The 21,085-nt window shown below is 41.4% G+C and overlaps 1 protein-coding gene across 9 annotated transcripts in view; it reads left to right on the top strand.

The window, feature by feature from the left end:
• Nucleotides 1–21,085, top strand: part of herc1 (HECT and RLD domain containing E3 ubiquitin protein ligase family member 1) — a 213,087-nt gene that overhangs the window by 175,519 nt on the left and 16,483 nt on the right. For all 9 annotated transcript variants that reach the window (XM_057837769.1, XM_057837760.1, XM_057837822.1 and 6 more), the window contains 15 exons: nucleotides 777–1,082; nucleotides 1,186–1,251; nucleotides 1,363–1,488; nucleotides 6,494–6,632; nucleotides 7,557–7,738; nucleotides 9,479–9,634; nucleotides 9,760–9,882; nucleotides 9,983–10,085; nucleotides 10,251–10,420; nucleotides 13,328–13,466; nucleotides 13,568–13,737; nucleotides 15,417–15,586; nucleotides 15,678–15,843; nucleotides 15,920–15,996; nucleotides 18,805–19,057. In XM_057837769.1, the coding sequence (XP_057693752.1) occupies nucleotides 777–1,082; nucleotides 1,186–1,251; nucleotides 1,363–1,488; nucleotides 6,494–6,632; nucleotides 7,557–7,738; nucleotides 9,479–9,634; nucleotides 9,760–9,882; nucleotides 9,983–10,085; nucleotides 10,251–10,420; nucleotides 13,328–13,466; nucleotides 13,568–13,737; nucleotides 15,417–15,586; nucleotides 15,678–15,843; nucleotides 15,920–15,996; nucleotides 18,805–19,057 (2,346 nt within the window). The remainder of the gene's footprint in view (nucleotides 1–776; nucleotides 1,083–1,185; nucleotides 1,252–1,362; nucleotides 1,489–6,493; nucleotides 6,633–7,556; nucleotides 7,739–9,478; nucleotides 9,635–9,759; nucleotides 9,883–9,982; nucleotides 10,086–10,250; nucleotides 10,421–13,327; nucleotides 13,467–13,567; nucleotides 13,738–15,416; nucleotides 15,587–15,677; nucleotides 15,844–15,919; nucleotides 15,997–18,804; nucleotides 19,058–21,085) is intronic.

The following is a 21,085-nucleotide window of genomic DNA, read 5'->3' as shown; positions in this document are numbered from 1 at the left end:
TCATGTGCACCTGATGTGATACACTTGTGTGTGATTTTAGCCATTTTAAGTGGCATTGAATGGGGGTTGTGTCCTAATTTATTCCGCTACAGAAATTTATTTAAAATGACATTTTCACAGAAAATAAAATGAAATATCTTGTTTTCAGTTTTAATTGTTTCGTTCTACTACTTGAATCTCTCAAGAAAATTAAAATTAAAATTGGTGTTAAATATCCATATGACCAAATATGTTAGAAAACACACAGGCTTCCATAGTGTTTTTTTTTTTTTTTTTATTGTACATAATCTCCGCCTCTATTTCGCGGATTTTCGTTGGGGCTTCCCCATTAACCGCGAAGAACAAGGATCACTGCAGGGTAATTAATATAACTTGAAAAACTGTGGAAACAAATTTCCCTTTCAAGGGACAATAGTGACCTATCAATTTAATTGTATGGTATAGGTTTGGCACTTTATGAGCTGACAGAATGTCCTTCAAACACATTTTTGGCGAAAAATACAGATCTGTTTAACCAATCTGCTTGATCTTAGAAATATATCGCTCCCGAATCATGCCTCTTACCAATCTGTACAGGCCGATAGCACAATATTCTCGTTTAATTTTTGCAACAATTTACATTCATTTCACTGAATACACGATGTGTTAGCTGTCGTCGTGACGTCGGTGAAAAACCTCTATTAGGCAACATTCCTATATCAGGTGATACAATTGCAGAAGCAAGGCTAAATATTCTTTTTGCTTTCATTTGATTAAGTTGTTTTCTGAACTTCTAGCCACATGTAGTATGTGGGGAGCAACTTATCCACAGCCCCTACATGCAGTGCCTCGCCTCTCTGGCAGTGGGACTTCACCTGGACAAGCTCCTATGCTACCCACCAGTGCCGCCATCTCTCCGACACTGCCCACTTGAGTCTGGCTCTGCCATCTGCGGTGGCAGTGCCAGTGAGTGGGCCTGGCTGGACTGCTTCTCAACAACAGTGAAGGCAGCAGAAGCTCTGGCTCGAGGTGCTTCCTTCCCAGAGTCTTTTACTGTTCCTGACCTGGAACCTGTTCCCAAAGATGAAATGGCTTTGCTAATGGTGAGATTGGGTTATAAATGTTTGTTTTAAATTTAAAAATCTCAGTTAGGACAAGCTATAATGAACATTTCCGTAATCTTGTTTTTGCTGTGTGTTTTCACAGGACAACACTAAATGGGTCTCAGGTATGGATGAACAAATAATGTCCTGGGCCACCTCTAGACCTGAGGTAATTAGATTGTTTCCTGCAAATGCATCATAAGCAGCTCGCATGTAATTACACTACTAACTGTTAGATCACTGTTTGTCCTTGTTCACAACATTCGCTTGCTTGCTTCAGGATTGGCACCTCGGAGGGAAATGTGATGTGTATTTATGGGGTGCTGGACGACATGGACAGTTGGCTGAGGCTGGCAGAAACATTTTGGTACCGACCATTGCACCCTCCTTCTCGCAGGCGCAGCAGGTATACATAGAAACAATACAACACTTCACATCTTTGTTGAACACAACGCCAGTATAGTAGTGAAGATTCATATTTGGATCCATGGTAATGGTCTGACTGTCTATCAGTGTGTTGGTCAGGCCAAGGTGAGGGTTGTACTACTGGAGGTTGGAAAAGATACTTTATTTTCCGGTGGAGAACTTTTTCCCAAAGGAAAAGACTAAAATTAGACCCCCCAAAAATAAAACTATATACTATGTATGTGTATATATATATATATATATATATATATATATATATATATATATATATATATATATATATATATATGTGTGTGTGTGTGTGTACTTACCAATGTTCCCTCTAATGTTTGATGTGTCTGAGCAGACACACAAGCTCCCTGAGCAAACTGAGGACCACTGTGAGCAACATCAGATGTGTACGCTGTGGCCGCACACCAGTATCACGCCTGTTCAAAACCTTGGATCATAGCAAGTTCAATAGCTTGTTAAAAGAATGAAAATACAACAGCAATTTGCATTAGTTTACTTTTATATAATTGATTTGGCCCACTTAAAATGAAAAAGACAAAAGTCTTATTGTTCATGAGATGTGTAATATGTTATATGTGAGAGTCCTGCTATAACCATGGAAAGAGTCCTGCTTTGGCATGGAAAGGTCCGATTGTGGCATCGGCGAGTTAATAATTAAAACATAATGAACAACCACAATGGGAGTATATCAAACTCCCACATTAAAAATGTTCAGACAATAAGGACACTCAAGAATTCTCCTTGTCTAAGCTATAAAGGTCGGGTTAAAAAAAAATAAAAACAGAAAAAATCTCACTGTTTCACCGCTTGTTCTTCTATTTTCACATACTGTACTCTGACAGCCAATCCACCTTAAAAGAACCGCATTTCTTTTTTATATTGGCTTGATGAGTGTACTATCGCTGCCCGTTCCTTTCATCATGATAAGGGGTTAGCTTTTGCGTCTCTACTCCGCTGCACTGTTGTTGGCTAGCTAACCTGCAAGGCACGTATGGGCTGCATAGCGTAAGTGAAGTAAACTGTCACATTATTGGCTAGACACCTGTTGCTCATTGAATTACGTTTCAAGATGGTACATAAAACAATTTTGTTGGTTTAATTAACTAGATTATATTAGTTCTAAAATTAGATATTAATTAATACTGTAGCGCTTGCAAAAATTGGCAGCGGAATATTGCCTCTGTAAAACAGCACAGGAGTCTTGCTCACTTTTCACTCTTTATTTTTCTTCGCACCCACCCAGGTCATGCATCTCACAACTCTATAAAATCGTGGTGTAGTAACCTACTAATGGGAGCGCCGCGTTGCCGTATCGAATGCACCAATAAGAGCGTTGCGTTGGCGTATGGAATGCACCAATGGGAGCGTTGCGTTGCCATATCGAACGCACCAAAAGAAGTGTCGTGCTGCGGTGCCGACAGTACTCCTAGTGACACTACAATATGTTTCTGTTGAACTTTATTTTGGGCGCTGCATTGATTTTCTTGTGTGTTAGTTAGTGCAAGCAGTGCGCAGCTTAGAGGGAACATTGATACTTACATATATATACTGGTCCTTCTTTAAAAAAAATAGCATATTGTGATAAAGTTCATTTTCTGTAATGTACTGATAAACATTAGACTCATATATTTTAGATTCATTACACACAACTGAAGTAGTTCAAGCCTTTTATTGTTTTAATATTGATGATTTTGGCAAAAAAAAGTCAACAAAAAACAAAAATCTCTATCTCAAAAAATTAGCATATCAGGAAAAGGTACTCTAAAGAAGCTACTAACCTAATCATCTGAATCAACGAATTAACTATAAACCCCTGCGAAAGATTCCTGAGGCTTTTAAAAACTCCCAGCCTGGTTCATTAATCTAAACCGCATTCATGGGCAAGACTGCCGATCTGACTGCTGTCCAGAAGGCCATCATTGACACCCTCAAGAAGGAGGGTTGAGGCTAAGACCCAGAAAGAAATTTCTGAGCGAATAGGCTGTTCCTAGAGTGCTGTATCAAGGCACCTCAGTGGGAAGTCTGTGGAAAGGAAAAAGTTTGTCAGGAAACGCTGCACAACCAGAAGAGGTGACCGCACCCTGAGAAAGCTTGTGGAGAAGGGCCGATTCTAGACCTTGGGGGACCTGCAGAAACAGTGGACTGAGTCTGGAGTAGAAGCATCCAGAGCCACCGTGCACAGGCGTGTGCTGGAAATGGGCTGCAGGTGCCGCATTCCCCAGGTCAAGCCACTTTTGAACCTGAAACAGCGGCAGAATCGCCTGACCTGGGCTACAGAGAAGCAGACCTAGGCTACAGAGAAGCAGCACTGGACTGTTCCTCAGTGGTCCGAAGTACTTTTTTCGGATAAAAGCAAATTTTGCATGTCATTCGGAAATCAGAGTGCCAGAGTTTGGAGGAGGACTGGGGAGAAGGAAATGCCAAAATGCCTGAAGTCCAGTGTCAAGTACCCACAGTCAGTGATGGTCTGGGGTGCCTTGTCAGCTGCTGGTGTTGGTCTACTGTGTTTTATCAAGGGCAGGGTCAGTGCAGCTCGCTATCAGATTTTGGAGCACTTCATGCTTCCATCTGCTGAAAAGCTTTATGGAGATGAAGATTTCATTTTTCAGCACGACCTGGCATCTGCTCTCAGTGCCAAAACCACTGTTAAATGGTATACTGACCATGGCATTACTGTGCTCAATTGGCCTGCCAACTCTCCTGACCTGAACCCCATAGAAAATCTGTCGGATACTGTGAAGAGGAAGTTGAGGAACACCAGACCCAACACTGTGGATGAGCTTAAGGCCGCTACCGAAGCATCCAGGGCCTCCATAACACCTCAGCAGTGCCACAGGCTGATTGCCTCCATGCCTCGCCACATTGAAGCAGTCATTTCTGCAAAAGGATTCCCGACCAAGTATTGAGTGCATAGCTGATATAATGAATTGAAGGTTGACTTTTTTGTATTAAAAACACTTTTTACAATTTTTTAGATAGGGATTTTTGTTTTTTCTTGACTTTTTTGCCAAAATCATCAATGTTAAAACAATAAAAGGCTTGAACTACTTCAGTTGTGTGTAATGAATCTAAAATATATGAAAGTCTAATGTTTATCGGTACATTTCAGAAAGTAATAAACTTTATCACAACATGCTAATTTTTTGAGAAGGACTAGTATATACAGTACAGGCCAAAAGTTTGGACACACCTTCTCATTCGTGCGTTTTCTCTATTGTCATGACTATATACATTGTAAATTGTCATTGAAAACTGAAACTGAATGAACATGTGTGGAATTATGTACTTAGCAAAAAAAGATGAAATAAGTAAAAACGTGTATTATATTCTTGTATCTCCCTTTGCTCTGATTACTTTTTTGCACACTCTTGCCATTCTCTTGACGAGCTTCAAGAGGGAGTCAACTAGAATGGTTTTTGACTTCACAGTAGGGCTGGGCTATATGGCCTTAAGCACATATCACGGTAAATTGAGCGATTTACCTCAATAACGATATATGACGATAAATTCGCCCAAGCGGACTGTCATATAATTTGAAAATCTGAATCAATGCATGAAATACAGATTCATCGTTTCTTGTTGCTTTATTTACCAGCTTTCAATTTAATATATTTAACAATTGTACATGCAGTGTAAACATTATATAAAAATTTATTGTAAACAATAAGAATTTAAGTATGAACATTTATAACAGCGTGTATGGCTTGAACAATGTGCATTGTCAAAATCAAGATGCCTATGCAAACATGTCATTGTAACACAAATGACTTACAGCTTGAACAGTACACTTCAAAAAGACAAAAAGGCAACTTATTGTTAATGGCGCTGTGACATAATTACTCAACACAAGTGTTTACTTCATGGTTTCAGGTTTTTTTCCCCCTGTGCATTTTTACATGCACGCACACATGAACCCCCAAACAGAGACACACACACACATTAAAGGTATATTGATCTTCTGCAAATGAAACATTTAAGATTTTATGATGGCAGTAATGACACAGAATTAAGCACATACAGAAAAATAGCTGGGGCCATTAAACGGTCATATTCTAGGCTTCACTGTTGCATTATAATTCTTGCTGAATGCTTTACACTCACAAAATCTATCAGAGAAATCACACACAGATACCAAATAACGCGACATACTAATTGCCAGATGCAGTCCGTGCCCAATCCACTCATTAAGTTGAGCCGTTCCGACAAGGTTTGAGCCGCTATCCGACTCCATCACGTTCATTTGTAGCGTTAACCGCTAGCATTATCCGCTAGCATTAGCCTATGGCCTGGCTACCAGTAGGAAGCACTGAAAGCACCCTCTCCGGAAATCGTGTGAACAAGTGAGAACAGTGGGTGAAAGCCCGTCTGGATGCCGCCAAGAGTCTACTTAATGTCGGGTGAAAGTTTGGCGAACCTCCTTTAAGCCACACTCCATCATGTTTGCTTGTAGCATTAGCCGCTGGCATTAGCCTACCAGGCTTCTGTTTGTTTGGCTTCCTGATAACCACGTGACTCCGTACGTAAGCAAACTGACTGCTTTCTTAAAAGGGAATGAACATATACGAACAACACAGAATCAAAGCGAGATGAAAAGACTATATTTTCTTGTTTTATTAAATTACCGAATTCACCGACATGGTCAAAATTACGTCGGTCATCGTGAAGAATTTCGGTAACGGTACATTTTCGGTTTACCGCCCTGCTCTACTTCACAGGTATGCCTTTTCATGGTTGATTAATGGAATTTTTTGCTTTATCAATTGGGTCGGGACCTTCATTTGTGTTGCATTAAATGGGGTGTGTACAAACTTTTGGCCTGTGCTATATGTGTGGTGTGTTTTGATAGTGTACTATTTTACAAATTTCCTTGGTACACAATGCTCTCTACTTGTACATGTAAGTTCCAGCTGATTTGAAATGTTAAACTCTTAGCAAGTTACTTTTCAGTTATTATGTATCTCTCCCCCCGCTAGGTCGTGTGTGGTCAGAACTGCACCTTTGTTATGCAACCTAACGGTACTGTGTTGGCCTGTGGAGAGGGTAGCTATGGTCGTCTGGGACAAGGCAACTCTGATGACCTGCATGTCCTCACTGTCATCTCAGCGCTTCAAGGTGTTGTTAAATTAGCTACCCCACAAATGTACAAATTTTTACAAAATTTCTTTTGCCATTTTAAGACAAATCAAATAAATTAAGCCCCTTGTACATAAACATTACCATGTGGTGTGACCCAGAATGCCTTTCAGACATAAGGTGGCCTGCCAAAACAGACGTGGGTTGGCCACTTTCAGACATCAAACTGTCGGTAATGCTAAAATCTGGGCAATACGTCTTATCTGTTCTTGTTTTGTTCAATACCTGTTCGTATGTATTCCGCTTTAGTAATAAAGTTCATTTACTGTAGCGATCTGACCCATTTGTCAGAGACCAGATTGAACCACACATTGTCAATCACAAGGATAATACAAGGGTAATTTATTTAGGAAAAATAACAAAAAAAATATCTTAACAACACTCATAACAAAGTTCTGGGCATTTCTATTCAAAATCTAAGTCTCTTCCCCAGCCCTAATATTGCAGAAAAGTTGTTGGATTGAGTTTGCCGTCCATTTAGTGCTGAAATAATTTGCTTACTGCTTTTCAAACGTTATTTCGTCTTAGAGTGGGGAAGAGGCAATGCAGTGCACACTGCGTGGAAGTCACTTGACAGCTGCGTCATCAACTTCTGCCGTGTGAAACAGAACATCACCAGCAGCATTCAGACATAAAGCTTACTGTAAATGATCTCGAATTATGACTAGGTAGAGAGGTTGTAAATTTCCGGTTAATATCTCTGTAAACGAACATTGAGGTCACACGGAAGTGCGCTCAGGTTAATTGCGGGCACATTACAAGACTTCAGTATACATCTGAAAGGGGCTTCAGATGACAAAATTGGGTTTGATTAGGGTAGAAAGTGTTGGCTTTTGAGAAGTTCAATTTACCTGTAGTTGCTTACTTTCCCCTTGACTGGGTCAATGTCTTGGTATTCATCAGGTTTTGTCGTGACTCAGTTGGTGACATCATGTGGTAGCGACGGCCATTCCATGGCACTGACAGAAAGCGGTGAGGTTTTTAGTTGGGGTGATGGTGACTATGGCAAGCTGGGCCACGGAAACAGTGACCGCCAACGCCGACCAAGACAGATTGAAGCTCTTCAAGGAGAAGAGGTTGTACAGGTCAGTTGTAGAACCTTGTACTGTATATCTTAGGGATGTATACTGAGTTCCAGTATTAAATCCCCTCTGGTGCTAAATTATTAAAGTATGGATACTATAGTACTACAATACTATACTACTTTACTGTAAAGGTATACAGTCTCCCCATAGTCACACAAGCCTTCTTAAAATTTATAAAATGGCATCTACCTCACAGAACTGCTTTTTGCACAATTGTTTTCTTTTGCATTAGATAATTGACTTTATATATTTTAATAGGGATTTGTTCAAATAATTTCTTTTACTGTAAATCACTGTCTATTTATTTTACAATGATTTTGTGGAGATGTGATAGTGACAGAGGACATAGTGGGTTAGGGTGTGAAGGACATGCCTCCTGAATGCCACTATGCCTTCGACAATGATTTTCGTCCCAGCCGTGGAACAGTGGACCAACTCTACACCCTCAGCAGTTTCCTCGAGGGTGCATGGGAGTTCGCCCAACTGGTCTACATGTGTTTTGTGGATTTGGAGAAAGCGTTGGACCATGTCCCTCTGGAAGTCCTGTGGGGGGTGCTTCGGGAATACGGGGTACCGAGCCGCTTGGTAAGGGCTGTATGGTCCAGCCGGTGTCAGAGTTTGGTCCGCATTGCCGGCAATAAGTCAAATTCGCTCCCAGTGACGGTTGGACTCCGCCAAGGTTGCTCTTTGTCATTGATTCTGTTCATAACTTTTATGGACAGAATTTCTTGGCACAGCTGAAGCGTTGAGGGGTCCAGTTTGGTGGCCTCAGCATTGCATCTCTGCTTTTTGCAGCTAATGTGGTGCTGTTCATCAAGCCGTGATCTCCAACTCTCACTGGAGTGGTTCGCAGCTGACTGAGAAGCGGTTGGGATTAAGCTCAACGCCTTAAAATCAGAGACCATGGTCCTCAGTTGGAAAAGGGTGGCGTACCCTCTCCGTTTCGGGGATGAGATCCTGCCCCAAGTGGAGGAGTTCAAGTATCTTGGGGTCTTATTCATGAGTGAAGAAGGAGGGAGCGGAAGATCGACAGGCAGAATCAGTGCAGCGTCTGCAGTGATGTGGACTCTGCACCGGTCCGTAGCGGTGAAGAAGGAGCTGAGCCAAAAGGTGATGCACTCGATTCACCAGTCGATCTACGTTCCTACCCTCACCTATGGTCACAAGCTGCTGGTCGTGACTGAAAGAACTAGGTCCCGGATACAAGCGCCCGAAAGGAGTTTCCTCCGCAGGGTGTCCGGGCTCTCTCTTAGAGATTGGGTGAGAAGCTCAGTCATCCGGGAGGGACTCCGGGTCGAGCCACTACTCCTTCGCGTTGAGGGGAGCCATCTGAGGTGGCTCGGGCATCTGGTTCGGATGCCTCCTGGAAGCTTCCCTAGAGAGGTCTTTTGGGCATGTCATACCGGCGGGAGGCCCCAGGGACGACCGAAGACACACTGGAGAGACTCTCTTGCCTGGCCTGGGAACGCCTTGGGATCCCGCCGGAGTAGCTGGTTAACGTCTGGGCTTCCCTGAGAAAGCTGCTTTACCCTGCGACCTGACCCCGGATTAAGCGGTAGATGATGGATGTGTGGATACCTTCTAATCAGGAAGCAGAGTTCAGGGGCTTGGAGGGGCATACAGTCACATTTAATTCTTTTTTTTTTTTTCTTGACAAATGTTTCCAAGGCTCAAACATCATTTACTTACTAACGCCCATAAGGATGACATAATTCCTAATGGGGTTTTTTTTGTCTCTAGATGTCTTGCGGATTCAAACACACTGCGGTTGTAACAGCTGATGGAAAGCTATTCACTTTTGGTAATGGTGATTATGGCAGACTTGGTTTGGGAAACACTTCCAACAAGAAGCTGCCAGAGAAAGTCACAGCTCTGGAAGGATACCAAGTTGGTCAGGTAGGTTTCATTGAAGGGGAAATTGTTTTTGGATTGTTTTCTGTCCCAAGAAGAAAATGACTAATTTGGTTTTGTGAAGAACATGTCGAATATGCTTCTTACAATTTCCTTTGTTTTCTCTTCAGGTTGCGTGCGGTTTGAACCACACCTTGGTCGTTTCAGCTGATGGAATGATGGTTTGGGCATTTGGTGATGGGGACTATGGAAAACTGGGACTTGGGAATTCTACAGCTAAGTCTTCACCACAGGTATAGCTTGTTTGACATTCTGAGCAACACACTTGAATAGTTTTGTATTATACTGTAGTTGCTGATGTAATTTTTAATCATTTGAAATTCCAATCCTTAGAAAGTGGAATTGCTATGTGGAATTGGCATCAAAAAAGTGGCTTGTGGCACACAGTTCTCTGTGGCTTTGACAAAAGATGGCAAAGTTTTTACGTTTGGTAAAGGTATGTTCAAATAGTATAATTTTTTTACTTGAATAGTTTTGCTGTATAATGAATACTATTTTAGGTCCAGTATGATTATGTATTTGAGTGTATAGCTATTAAATACCCTTAAGTAAGGTGCATGTTACTTTTTTTTTCCAAATTCTTTCAAATGTTCTGCTTTAGACCGCCTAATTGGTTTGCCAGAAGCCCGGGCGAGGAACCACAACCGTCCCCAACAGGTTCCTGCTCTGTCAGGCATCCACATCCAAGATGTCGCTGCAGGAGCTGAGCACACTTTGGTTCTCTCCTCCACAGGGGACGTTTACACATGGGGCAGCAACTTAGAGGGCCAGGTAAGGAAACCTACTGATAGGCCATGTGACATCAAATGTAAACTCGGATCATATTTTTGAATGAATTGATTTTGTTCTGTTAAAAGTTTGTTCGTATTTACCCCTGCTAATTCAATACATAGTGGTGCCTCAAGATACAAAATTACTTAGTTCTGGAGTCGCTTTTGTATTGTGATTTTTTTTTTTCGTATAGTGAATAATGTTTTACATGTAAATTGCCTAATTCGTTCCGAGCTCTGTTAAAGCCCCACATTCAATTTTATAAGGGTAAAAGCAGAATGAAATAAGAGACACATACATTTGAATTATTCAGTATACCTAACCTAATCGTTAATACCTGTAACAAAGTACAGTGCTGGCCAAAAGTATTTGCACCCCTGCAATTCTGTCAGATAATGCTCAATTTCTCCCAGAAAATTATAGCAATTACAAATGCTTCGGTAGTAATATCTTCATTTATTTTTGCTTGCAGTGAAAAAACACAAAAGAGAATGGGGGGGGGGGGGAGGTCATCATTTTACACAATTCCAAAAATGGGCCGGACAAAAGTATTGGCACCCTTTGAAAAATCATGTCATGCTTCTTTAATTTGTGTAATTAACAGCACCTGTTACTTACCTGTAGTAAGTGTAAAGCCCATGGCACTGTGGCTAACCTCCCTAGATGTGGACAGAAAAGAAAAATTGACGAGAGATTTGTTCAGAATAGCGAATGCCAAGACAAAATGCTGTATAAAGCGAAAAAAAATCAGATCTTTGCATAAAATTATTTTTTTTGTACTGAAGCTTTCGTATCTCACAGGCTATGTTCGACCCGCAGGAATCCGATTTTTCGTGTTTTTCCGACTCAAGTTAGGCATTAACTTGACGGTCTGAACGACAAAAGTCTCATATAAGTGGACCATTTCAAATCCGATCTAGGTCACTTCAATATGCAGTTAAAATCCGATCTGGGCCACATTTTTCCTGAATGTAGCTGCGGTCTGAACTGTCAAGTCCCCCAAATCGGACTTCATGCAGCAATCATGTCATCAAAAAGCGAGAGAGACAGGGTGCTACGGTAGCGATGCAGCAATGCATTAGTGTTAGAGCCTAGCTTGAATGTGGCTTTTGGTGAAGGGGCGGGCTTGACAACAGTCATAAAAAAATAAAATGGGTATAGGATAGAGTATACCGAAAATTTACCGTTACCGAAATTCTTCACAATGACCGGCGTAATTTTGACCATGTCGGTAAATTCGGTAATTTACTAAAACAAGAAAATGTCTTTTCATCCCGCTTTGACTCTGTGTTGTTCGGCTATGTGCATTCCCCTTTAAGAAAGCAGTCAGTGTCCTTAGGTATGAAGTCACGTGGTTATCAGGCACTCAAACAAACAGAAGCCCCGTAGGCTAACGCTAGCTGCTAATACTAGTGGCTAACGCTACAAGCAAACTTGATGAAGTTAGGTTTAAGGGAGCTTCGCCAAACTTTCCCCCAACACTAAGTAGACTCTTGGCGGACTCCAGACAGGCTTTCACCCGCTTTCCTCCCTGGTTCTCACGATTTCAGGAGAGGGTGCGTTCAGAGCTTTCTACTAGTAGCCAGGCCACAGGCTAACGCTAGCGGCTGATGCCACGAATGAACGTGATTGAGTCAAATAGCGGCTCTTACCTTGTTGAAACGGCTGAACTTAATGAGTTGATTTAGCACGGACTGCAACTAGCAATTAGTATGTCGCGTTATTTTGTATCTGTGTGTGTGTGTGATTTCTTTGATATCTTTTATGATGGTAAAGCATTCATCATAAATTATAATCCTACAGTGAAGCCTATTATAGGACCGTTTAATGGCCATAGCTATTTTTCTGTCTGTGCTTGCTTCATTCTGTGTCATTACTGCCATCATAAAATCTTAAATGTTTCATTGGCAAAAGAGCAATATAGCTTTAATGTGTGTGTGGAGAGTGCATGTGTGCGTGCATGTATTAAAAATGCTTTGGACCTAAACCTTGAAGTAAACAATTGTGTTGAGTAATTATGTCACAGCAGCCATAAACAATAAGTCATCTGTTTGAATTGTACTCTTAAAGCTATAAATCATTTGTGTTATAATGACATGTTTGCACAGTCGTCGTATTGATTTTTATAATATTGTACATTGTTCAAGTCATACAAGCTGTTATAAATGTTCATACTTGAATTCTTATTGTTTACAATACATTTTTATATCATGTTTAGACTGCATGTACAATTGTTAAATATATTAAATTGAAAGCTGGTAAATAAATCAACGAGAACAATTAATTTGTATTTCATGCATTGATTCAGATTTTCAAATTATACAACAGTCTGCTGGGGCGAATTTATCGTCATTTATCGTTTTCGAGGTAAATCTGCTCAATTAACGTGATACATACTTAAGGCCATATCGCCCAGCCTTAGTATAGGATAAGCCTGAGAATGCTCGGTTTTGTCTCTGCTCCAAATTAGCAATATTTAAAGATTGCTTACACGGCCGAGAGTCGGGGCAAACTGTCCGTTTGGTGTGTGTCATGGATGGACAGTGCTTGCATGCTATCAATCCATTTAAACTTTTAATATAAGACTAAACTGGGATTATTTATGTCTTTTATTTGTGTCCTCTTTTTGGAAATCAAAATATGATCACACTTGAATGACGTTGGGCCAGCATGTGTGGTCGTTTGTTCTGATGCTCCTGCACATGCGGGTCAGTTGGCTCAGCGCGGACTGCAAATTAATGCTCATGCGTGATACTTGAACGGGCTCAATGGACAAAGGCAGTCTGAACGGGCACGTACAAAAAACGGATATGACAAAAATATCGGAATTGTGCATTAAGACCTAGCCTAGCCTAAGTCCCACAGTTTTTTTTTCAACTGATTTATTGAACATTTTGTTACTTTTAGCTGGGTCTGGGCCACACTAACCATGTAAGAGAACCTACCTTGGTGACAGTACTGCAAAACAAGGGCATCAACCAAATCACTGCTGGACGTTGTCATAGTGCAGCATGGACCGCTCCCTCTGTGCCACCCCGAGCACCAGGCAAACATTCACACATAAACAGATTCTCACACACTATTTGTTTGAAATTCCTATTCCTGTCAGTCTGACCTGTATAATTTCTCTTTTTCCTGTGTTCCTAGGGTCCTCAGTCCCTCTCCAGCTCGGTTTGCCTGTGGCTGTACCCCCTCAGTATAGCGTGCTCAAGGAGGTGAGCATGGAGGCTGTGAGGGCTCGTCTGCGCCTCCTTTATCACTTCTCTGACCTCATGTACTCATCTTGGAGACTTCTCAACCTCAGTCCCAACAATCAGGTATTAAAAAGAGTCTGCATTAAATTTCATGAATGTTCATGTTTTTGACCGTTTTACTTTCATAATGACTAAATGAATTTAATCTCAAATTAATTTTCTATTTGCTGTCTGTCTGCCATTCTCCAAAAAGTTGACAAATACAAGACACTGTCTTGAGACTGTACTATAATACTAAATATACATATATACATACTAGTGCTGTCAAATTTATCGCATGAACGAGCGGTAATTGATTTTTTAAATTAATCACGTTAAAAATTTGACGCATTTAACGCATGCGCTGAATGACTCGCTCATGCATTGCCTCAAACAGATTACAATGATGCACTTGAGAGCCAAGATGCAGAGAAAGGTGTCTTGTTTTGTGCTTTTTCTTAACAAAGGTGTATTACACGCGACGTGCTGGCACTTTGTTTCTATATTACATTTCGTTCAACAAATACACTGAATGGCAATATTTAGTCACAATTTATAAACTATCAGAGGTCTCGTACGTTGTGAAGCCAGCACTCAAATGACGTGAATTACAATGGATGGACCAGTAAACAGGGAACTACGGCACCAGTAAAACTCGCCATTGAGACCTTGTGTTGTATTTTACTCACTACCTTACATAGTTAAAGACACTGTGGGGAAAAACGGCAGGAAGCCCATGTGACATCCCGCTCGGCGACGTCAACAATGGCGAGCTACTAGTTTATTTTTTGATTGAAAATTTTACAAATTTTATTAAAACAAAAACATTAAGAGGGGTTTTAATATAAAATTTGTATAATTTGTACTAACATTTATCTTTTAAGAACTACAAGTCTTTCTATCCGTGGATCCCTTTAACAGAAAGAATGTTAATAATGTTAATGCCATCTTATGGGTTTATTGTTATAATAAACAAATACAGTACTTATGTACAGTATGTTGAATCCGTCTTGTCTTATCTTTCCATGACCAAAGCACACGGTCCCAGTTGAAGCCTGGGACCGTGTGTATTTTTGTGTGAGACCAAGATTGAGCTTTTTGGCAACAAACACTCTTAAGTGGGTCTGGCCTGCCACGAAAGATGCGCATGCTGAAAAGCACCTCATACCCACTGTGAAGTATGGGGGTGGGTCAGTGATGCTGTGGGGCTGTTTTGCTTCCAAAGGCCCTGGGAACCTTGTTAGGGTGCATGGCATCATGAATGCTTTGAAATATCAGGACATTTTAAATCAAAATCTGTTGCGCTCTGCTAGAAAGCTGAAGATGGGTCGTCACTGGATCTTTCAGCAAGACAATGACCCCAAACATATGGCCAAATCTACACAGAAATGGTTCACCAGACACAAAACCAAGCTCCTCCCATGGCCATCTCAGACCCCAGACCTTGTTTTTTTGGCAAAAGGGGGTTGTACAAAGTATTAACACCAGGGGTGCTAATAATTGTGACACACGTTGTTTGATGTCAAATAATTTTTTCTTTATGTGGGACTTTTTTCCCCCACTGAATGAATGCACTTGTATTGAAGGTTGGATTTTTTTCTTTTTTTCCATTAAGGTCCCATATTATTTGAAATAAAAAAAATTATTAGAAGCTAAAAAACACATCTTTTTCAGGGGTGCCAATAATTATGGAGGGCACTGTGCATATATTTATATATATATATCTATATAATGTTTGAATAATTAATATTTCTACTTTGCAGAGCTGCACCTCTCGCTACAACGCAGGCACCTGGGGGATTGTTCAGGGCCAGTTAAGACCATTATTAGCCCCCAGAGTTTACACTCTCCCCATGGTGCGCTCTATTGGCAAAACTATGGTGCAAGGCAAGAACTACGGTCCCCAGATCACTGTCAAACGGATCTCCACAAGGTCAGGACCTTTCACTTGTTGTTGAGGATCTAGCTCGTTACATTCTTGTTCACTATTGACTATTATTTGTCTTGTCTTTGACTGGTTACAGGGGACGGAAATGTAAACCCATCTTTGTCCAGATTGCCCGTCAGGTTGTGAAACTGAATGCTTCAGACCTTCGTCTTCCTTCAAGAGCCTGGAAGGTGAAGCTTGTAGGTGAGGGAGCTGATGACGCTGGAGGGGTCTTTGATGATACCATCACAGAGATGTGTCAGGTATGGACCACTCGATTCCTTGTTGCTTGTGTGACTGGTGGTTCTGTTACTTTCATTGTTCTGCAAATGTGCTCAGGAATTAGAGACCGGTGTAGTAGACCTGCTCATCCCATCCCCCAATGCCACTGCTGAGGTTGGCTACAACAGGGACAGGTGAGGCAAATAATAGGATGGGATTTTTGGGGATGACACAATACTTGAAGCAAAAAAAAACAACATATGTGGTCTGAAGCTTATATATTGGCTAATACGTGAGAAAAAGAATAGTTATATGTACAGAACACATTTCTTGAGTCGCTTTCAGAGTCACTGTATATCCCATTAAATACAGTGGGGAGAACAAGTATTTGATACACTGCTGGTTTTCCCACTTGCAAAGCATGTAGAGGTCTGTAATTTGTATCATAAGTTCTCTTCAACTGTGAGGGACGGAATCTAATACAAAAAAACAGAAAATCACGGTGTATGATTTTTAAATAATAAATTTGCATTTAATTGCATGAAATAAGTATTTGTTACATCACAATATTTGGTACAAAAACCTTTGTTTGCTATTACAGATACCAAACGTTTCCTATAGTCCTTCACAAGTTTTGCACACACTGCAGCAGGGATTTTGGCCCACTCCTCCATGCAGATCTTCTCCAGAGCTTACAGGTTTCGGGGCTGCTGCCCTGCAACACGGACTTTCAGCTCCCTCCATAGATTTTCTATCGGGTTCAGATCTGGTGACTGGCTAGGCCACTCCAGGACCTTAAGATGCTTCTTACGGAGCCACTCTTTAGTTGCCTTGACTGTGTGCTTTGGGTCGTTGTCATGCTGGAAGACCCAGCTACGACCCATCTTCAGGGCTCTCACTGAAGGAAGGAGGTTGTCAGCCAAGATCTGGCGATACATAGCCCCATCCATCCTCCCCTCAATACGGTGCAGTCGTCCTGTACCCTTGGCAGAGAAGCAGCCCCAAAAAATGATGTTTCCTCTTCCATGTTTCACGGTTGGGATGGTGTTCTTGGGGTTGTACTCATCCTTCTTTTTCCTCCAAACACAACGAGCCGAGTTTAGAGCAAAAAGTTCAATTTTGGTCTCATCCGACCACATGACCTTCTCCCATTGCTCCTCTGGATCATCCAGATGGTCAGTGGCAAACTTCAGACGTGTCTGGACATGCACTGGCTTCAGCAGCGGGACCTTGCGTGCGCTGTAGGATTTTAATCCATGACGGCGTAATGTGTTTCCGATGGTTTTCTTCGAGACTTTGGTTCCAGCTCTCTTCAGGTCATTGACCAGGTCCTGCCGTGTAGTTCTGGGCTGATCCCTTACCTTCCTCATGATCAGTGATGCCCCACGAGGTGAGATCTTGCATGGAGCCCCAGAACGAGGCAGATTGACCGTCAACTTGAACTTCCTCCGTTTTCTAATAATCGCTCCAACAGTTGTTCCCTTCTCACCAAGCTGCTTGCTTATTTTCCTGTTGCCCATCCCAGCCTTGTGCAGGTCTATTATTTTATCCCTGATGTCCTTACACAGATCTTTGGTCTTGGCCATTGTGGAGAGGTTGGAGTTTGTTTGTTTGAGCATGTGAACAGGTGTCTTTTATACAGGTAACAAGTTCAAACAGGTGCAGTTACTTCCGATAATGAGTGGAGAACAGGATTGGTTCTTAAAAAAGAACTAAGAGCCGAAATATTTACAAGTTGGTCATGTATCAAATACTTTCGTATTAGATTCCGTCCCTCACAGTTGAAGAGAATTTATGATACAAATTACAGACCTCTACATGGCTTGCAAGTGGGAAAACCAGTGGCGCCTCCAGAAATTTTTCATAGGGGTGGCCAGATGGGGCCACTTAAAATCTTGGGGGGGCCAAAACTAAAAGCCCTAATTTCAGGTTTTCATTATATTATTGCAGTAAAAAGGTCAGGGGAAAACTATCAGAAAGACTTAAGGACACGGCTACTGATATACTTTGGTGTATTGTGTAATATTTGATGTTACTAATGATTTAATGTGCATAGTCCATAACTGTCCAGTCAACATTTTGAGTTCCACAACAATTCTGTTTTATTGTGTAATGTATATATTAGGCATAAGGTGTACATTTAAGTTAACAAAACAAAATAAATGCATTCATTTGGGATGAAATGCATAACTGATGCTCCAAAAATCTAACGATATACTGGCAAGAGGGGTGGCCAGTGGGGTGGCCAACCAATTTATAGGGGTGGCCGTGGCCACCCCTGGCCACCCCCTGGTGGCGCCACTGGGGAAAACCAGCAAAATCGGCAGTGTATCAAATACTTGTTCTCCCCACTGTACCCGTGTAAGGTGACGCGGGATTTACCCGGGTCATTGCTTTTACACATGGAAAGATATCCTGGGAATAACGCGGGCTGGACACTTACACAAACTTGTTGTCGACTCGGCGCTCCCTGTGCACGTAGGACGGCTGGTGCAATTTTATATTCCAGACATTATGCCATTTTTGATAGATAAACGATGGACTCTCTTCCTCGGCTCTAAGATCCAGTAGCAATTTAATTTTGTTATGTTTTTAGTTTAATTTTGCTATTTACAGTTTGCCATGTTGATAATTGCGATGTTTGTTTACTGCTTTTCGTCTTACTGTGAAGAAAGAGGAAATGACGATCGGCCCGCCATGATATTTACGTCATCAGCCATCGAGCTGTGACCCGGGAATTTAATGTCTGCTTTCAATACCGCTTCCCGCGAAAGTCCCGGACATTATACTAAGACGTGAATGTAACTGTGTAACTGTGACTGGGGTGATCACATGCATTCTCTTCCCACTGCTCAATGGATTTCTCGTGACTGGGATAGGATCCCCATTTCTGTAGGAGAGTATCTCCATTTCAATCCGATCTGCTTGACTGCACAGTCTGAACATTACTGTAGGCATTCCCACTTTTTGTGTTTAAAATAAAATTACTTGTCTCTTCTAAGATTCCTCTTCAACCCATCATCCTGTTTGGATGAGCACATGCTCCAGTTTAAGTTCCTTGGCATTCTAATGGGCGTGGCCATTCGTACTAAGAAGCCCCTGGATCTTCACTTGGCACCTCTGGTATGGAAGCAGCTGTGCTGTATTCCTCTTCTCCTTGAAGATCTGGAGGAAGTGGACCTCCTGTATGTGCAGACCCTGAAAAGCATTCTTCACATCGAAGACAGTGGCATCACTGAGGACAATTTCCACGAGGTGGGTTGATGTGGAGGGGCTAAGTCGCACAGCCTCATCTTATTAGCCGGGGCAAAAGTCTGTTTGGAAAGCAGCATTTTCAATATTTTTACCAAAACAGCTGGTCTGAAAGGCAAGTGCAAACAACACTTACCTGAAAATGTCGTTACTCTTTATAACACACATCAGTTAAAAGTTAGGTCTTTTTACCCACGTGTTTCGATTGAATTTCCATTTGTGTCAAGCGATTTTTAAGTTCTAGTTAAGTCTAAATTAGAAGTCCTGATAGGATTTTTAGTTTTGCAGTGTTCAAAATAAATTTATGATACCTGCTGTATACCTGCACATTAGGCACCAGTGCTACGTGTTTTATCTATCAATGACTACCGAGCTAAAATTGACAGTTACCTTTATTATGTTTTTATTATACACCTTCATCACTATAGTGCTGTTTTTACAGATTAAAGCCTGTATGAAAGACATTGTCAAGTTCAAATACAAATCCTTTGGTAGACATTTATAATATTACCCAAAATAAGGAGAGAAGGCACTCAATTTGGTTTAAAAGCTTGCAAGGAGAAAGAGGGGAAACTATCCAGCTTCCGCAGTCGTTCTAACTAGCCCCTCCTTCACCTCGCTTTTTATTTGGGATGGCCCTAGCAACAGACGGGTGTCTTGCCCTAAAAGGGGAAGCAAGCTGGCAACACCTGTTGTCTTTGTTTGGCTATGAGTGTGCATCTAGGTGGAATTATATACATATGTGTCAGCACATTTCAGCAAAGCAAAGCGGCCTCTTCTGACCTTGACCAGGCAAGACAAAACATTCTTTCTTTGTGAACAATAAGAATAAGCAAAAGCATTTCATCATTGTGGACAGCAATAAGCAAAAGTATTTCTTCATTGTGGGCAGCAGTTGATAAAAGCAAATACTAGTATATAATAACAGCTTAATAACTATCATCAAATACATTTCATGAAACAATAGCATTTGGTAAGTAATAAAATGCAACAATATGATTCCTTAAATGTATTAAAGTTGACCTATGGAACCAGTCAGAATGACAAGGCAGTATTATCAAGAGCTAAACATGTCTATAGTTATCAATTTAAAAAATGTCTCTTACTGCAATCAATCATGGAACATCCTATTATAGCAATCAACACTTTATTATGAGCCTTCCTTGGTAAAAGCAAATATCTAATAACCATTTAATAATTATCAGACATGTTAGCCACGCATCGACAGAAGTCATAATTAATAGAAACCTAGCCCTCTGCAGGGCTAACGTCAGGTTAGCAAGGTAAAGTAACGTTAATCTTATTTATTAGCACTACGTTAACTTAATTTTACCTTGTTCCGAGTAACGCTCCTTGGTGGCGCCCCTGCCAGGGTTTTGGGGGCGGTCATCGGTCGTGGGGTCCAGCCGGGGGTGCAGAACCATCAGCAGGGCTGCGGGTAGCCTGGGCCAGGCGGAGGTAGTGTTATGCAAGCGGTGTCTTACAGTGACTACATGAAACGGTGTTCGCTTTGGTGTCCAGCTTGAAATGCTCCCACACTTTTGACATTTTCTGATTTTTCTTGGTGCTTTTCTCTTTGCTTTCGTCGGCTTCTTCTTCGTTACCTCTAGCAGTATATTCATGCGGGGGTTGGAATCAAATGTATCCGCCGCCTCTCTCGTCTTTCTTTTTACACTTTACGTCAGTGCATTGTGCCGCATTAAAAGTAGTCCGGGCAAAACATTATGCTTAAAGCTGGCCAAATTAAACGATTCCTCGAGGCAGAGAAAAGTCCTCGATCGGTTTTTAAAATCGAGTTACTCGAATTATTCGAGTAATCATTTCAGCTCTATGGTGAAAACAATCCACTGTGCCGTTCGCCCTTGCCAAATGACATTGCAAAGAAGCATTAGTTTCTTAACAGGACCCAGAAGCACAGGCATTTTATCTGGGTTAGGGGCATAAACTTCACTATCAGTTGACTGGGCTCGAGGCCGATCCGTAGGGAGCCTATTTTCAAAAACCAAAGTTGCTAGTGACCTAAAACCAAAA

The sequence above is a fragment of the Corythoichthys intestinalis genome, chromosome 1 (genome assembly GCF_030265065.1).
Source record: "Corythoichthys intestinalis isolate RoL2023-P3 chromosome 1, ASM3026506v1, whole genome shotgun sequence".
In the NCBI taxonomy this organism is placed as follows: Eukaryota; Metazoa; Chordata; class Actinopteri; order Syngnathiformes; family Syngnathidae; genus Corythoichthys; species Corythoichthys intestinalis.
Note: the sequence above shows the minus strand (reverse complement) of the source record. Positions and strands in the feature narration are given on the sequence as shown.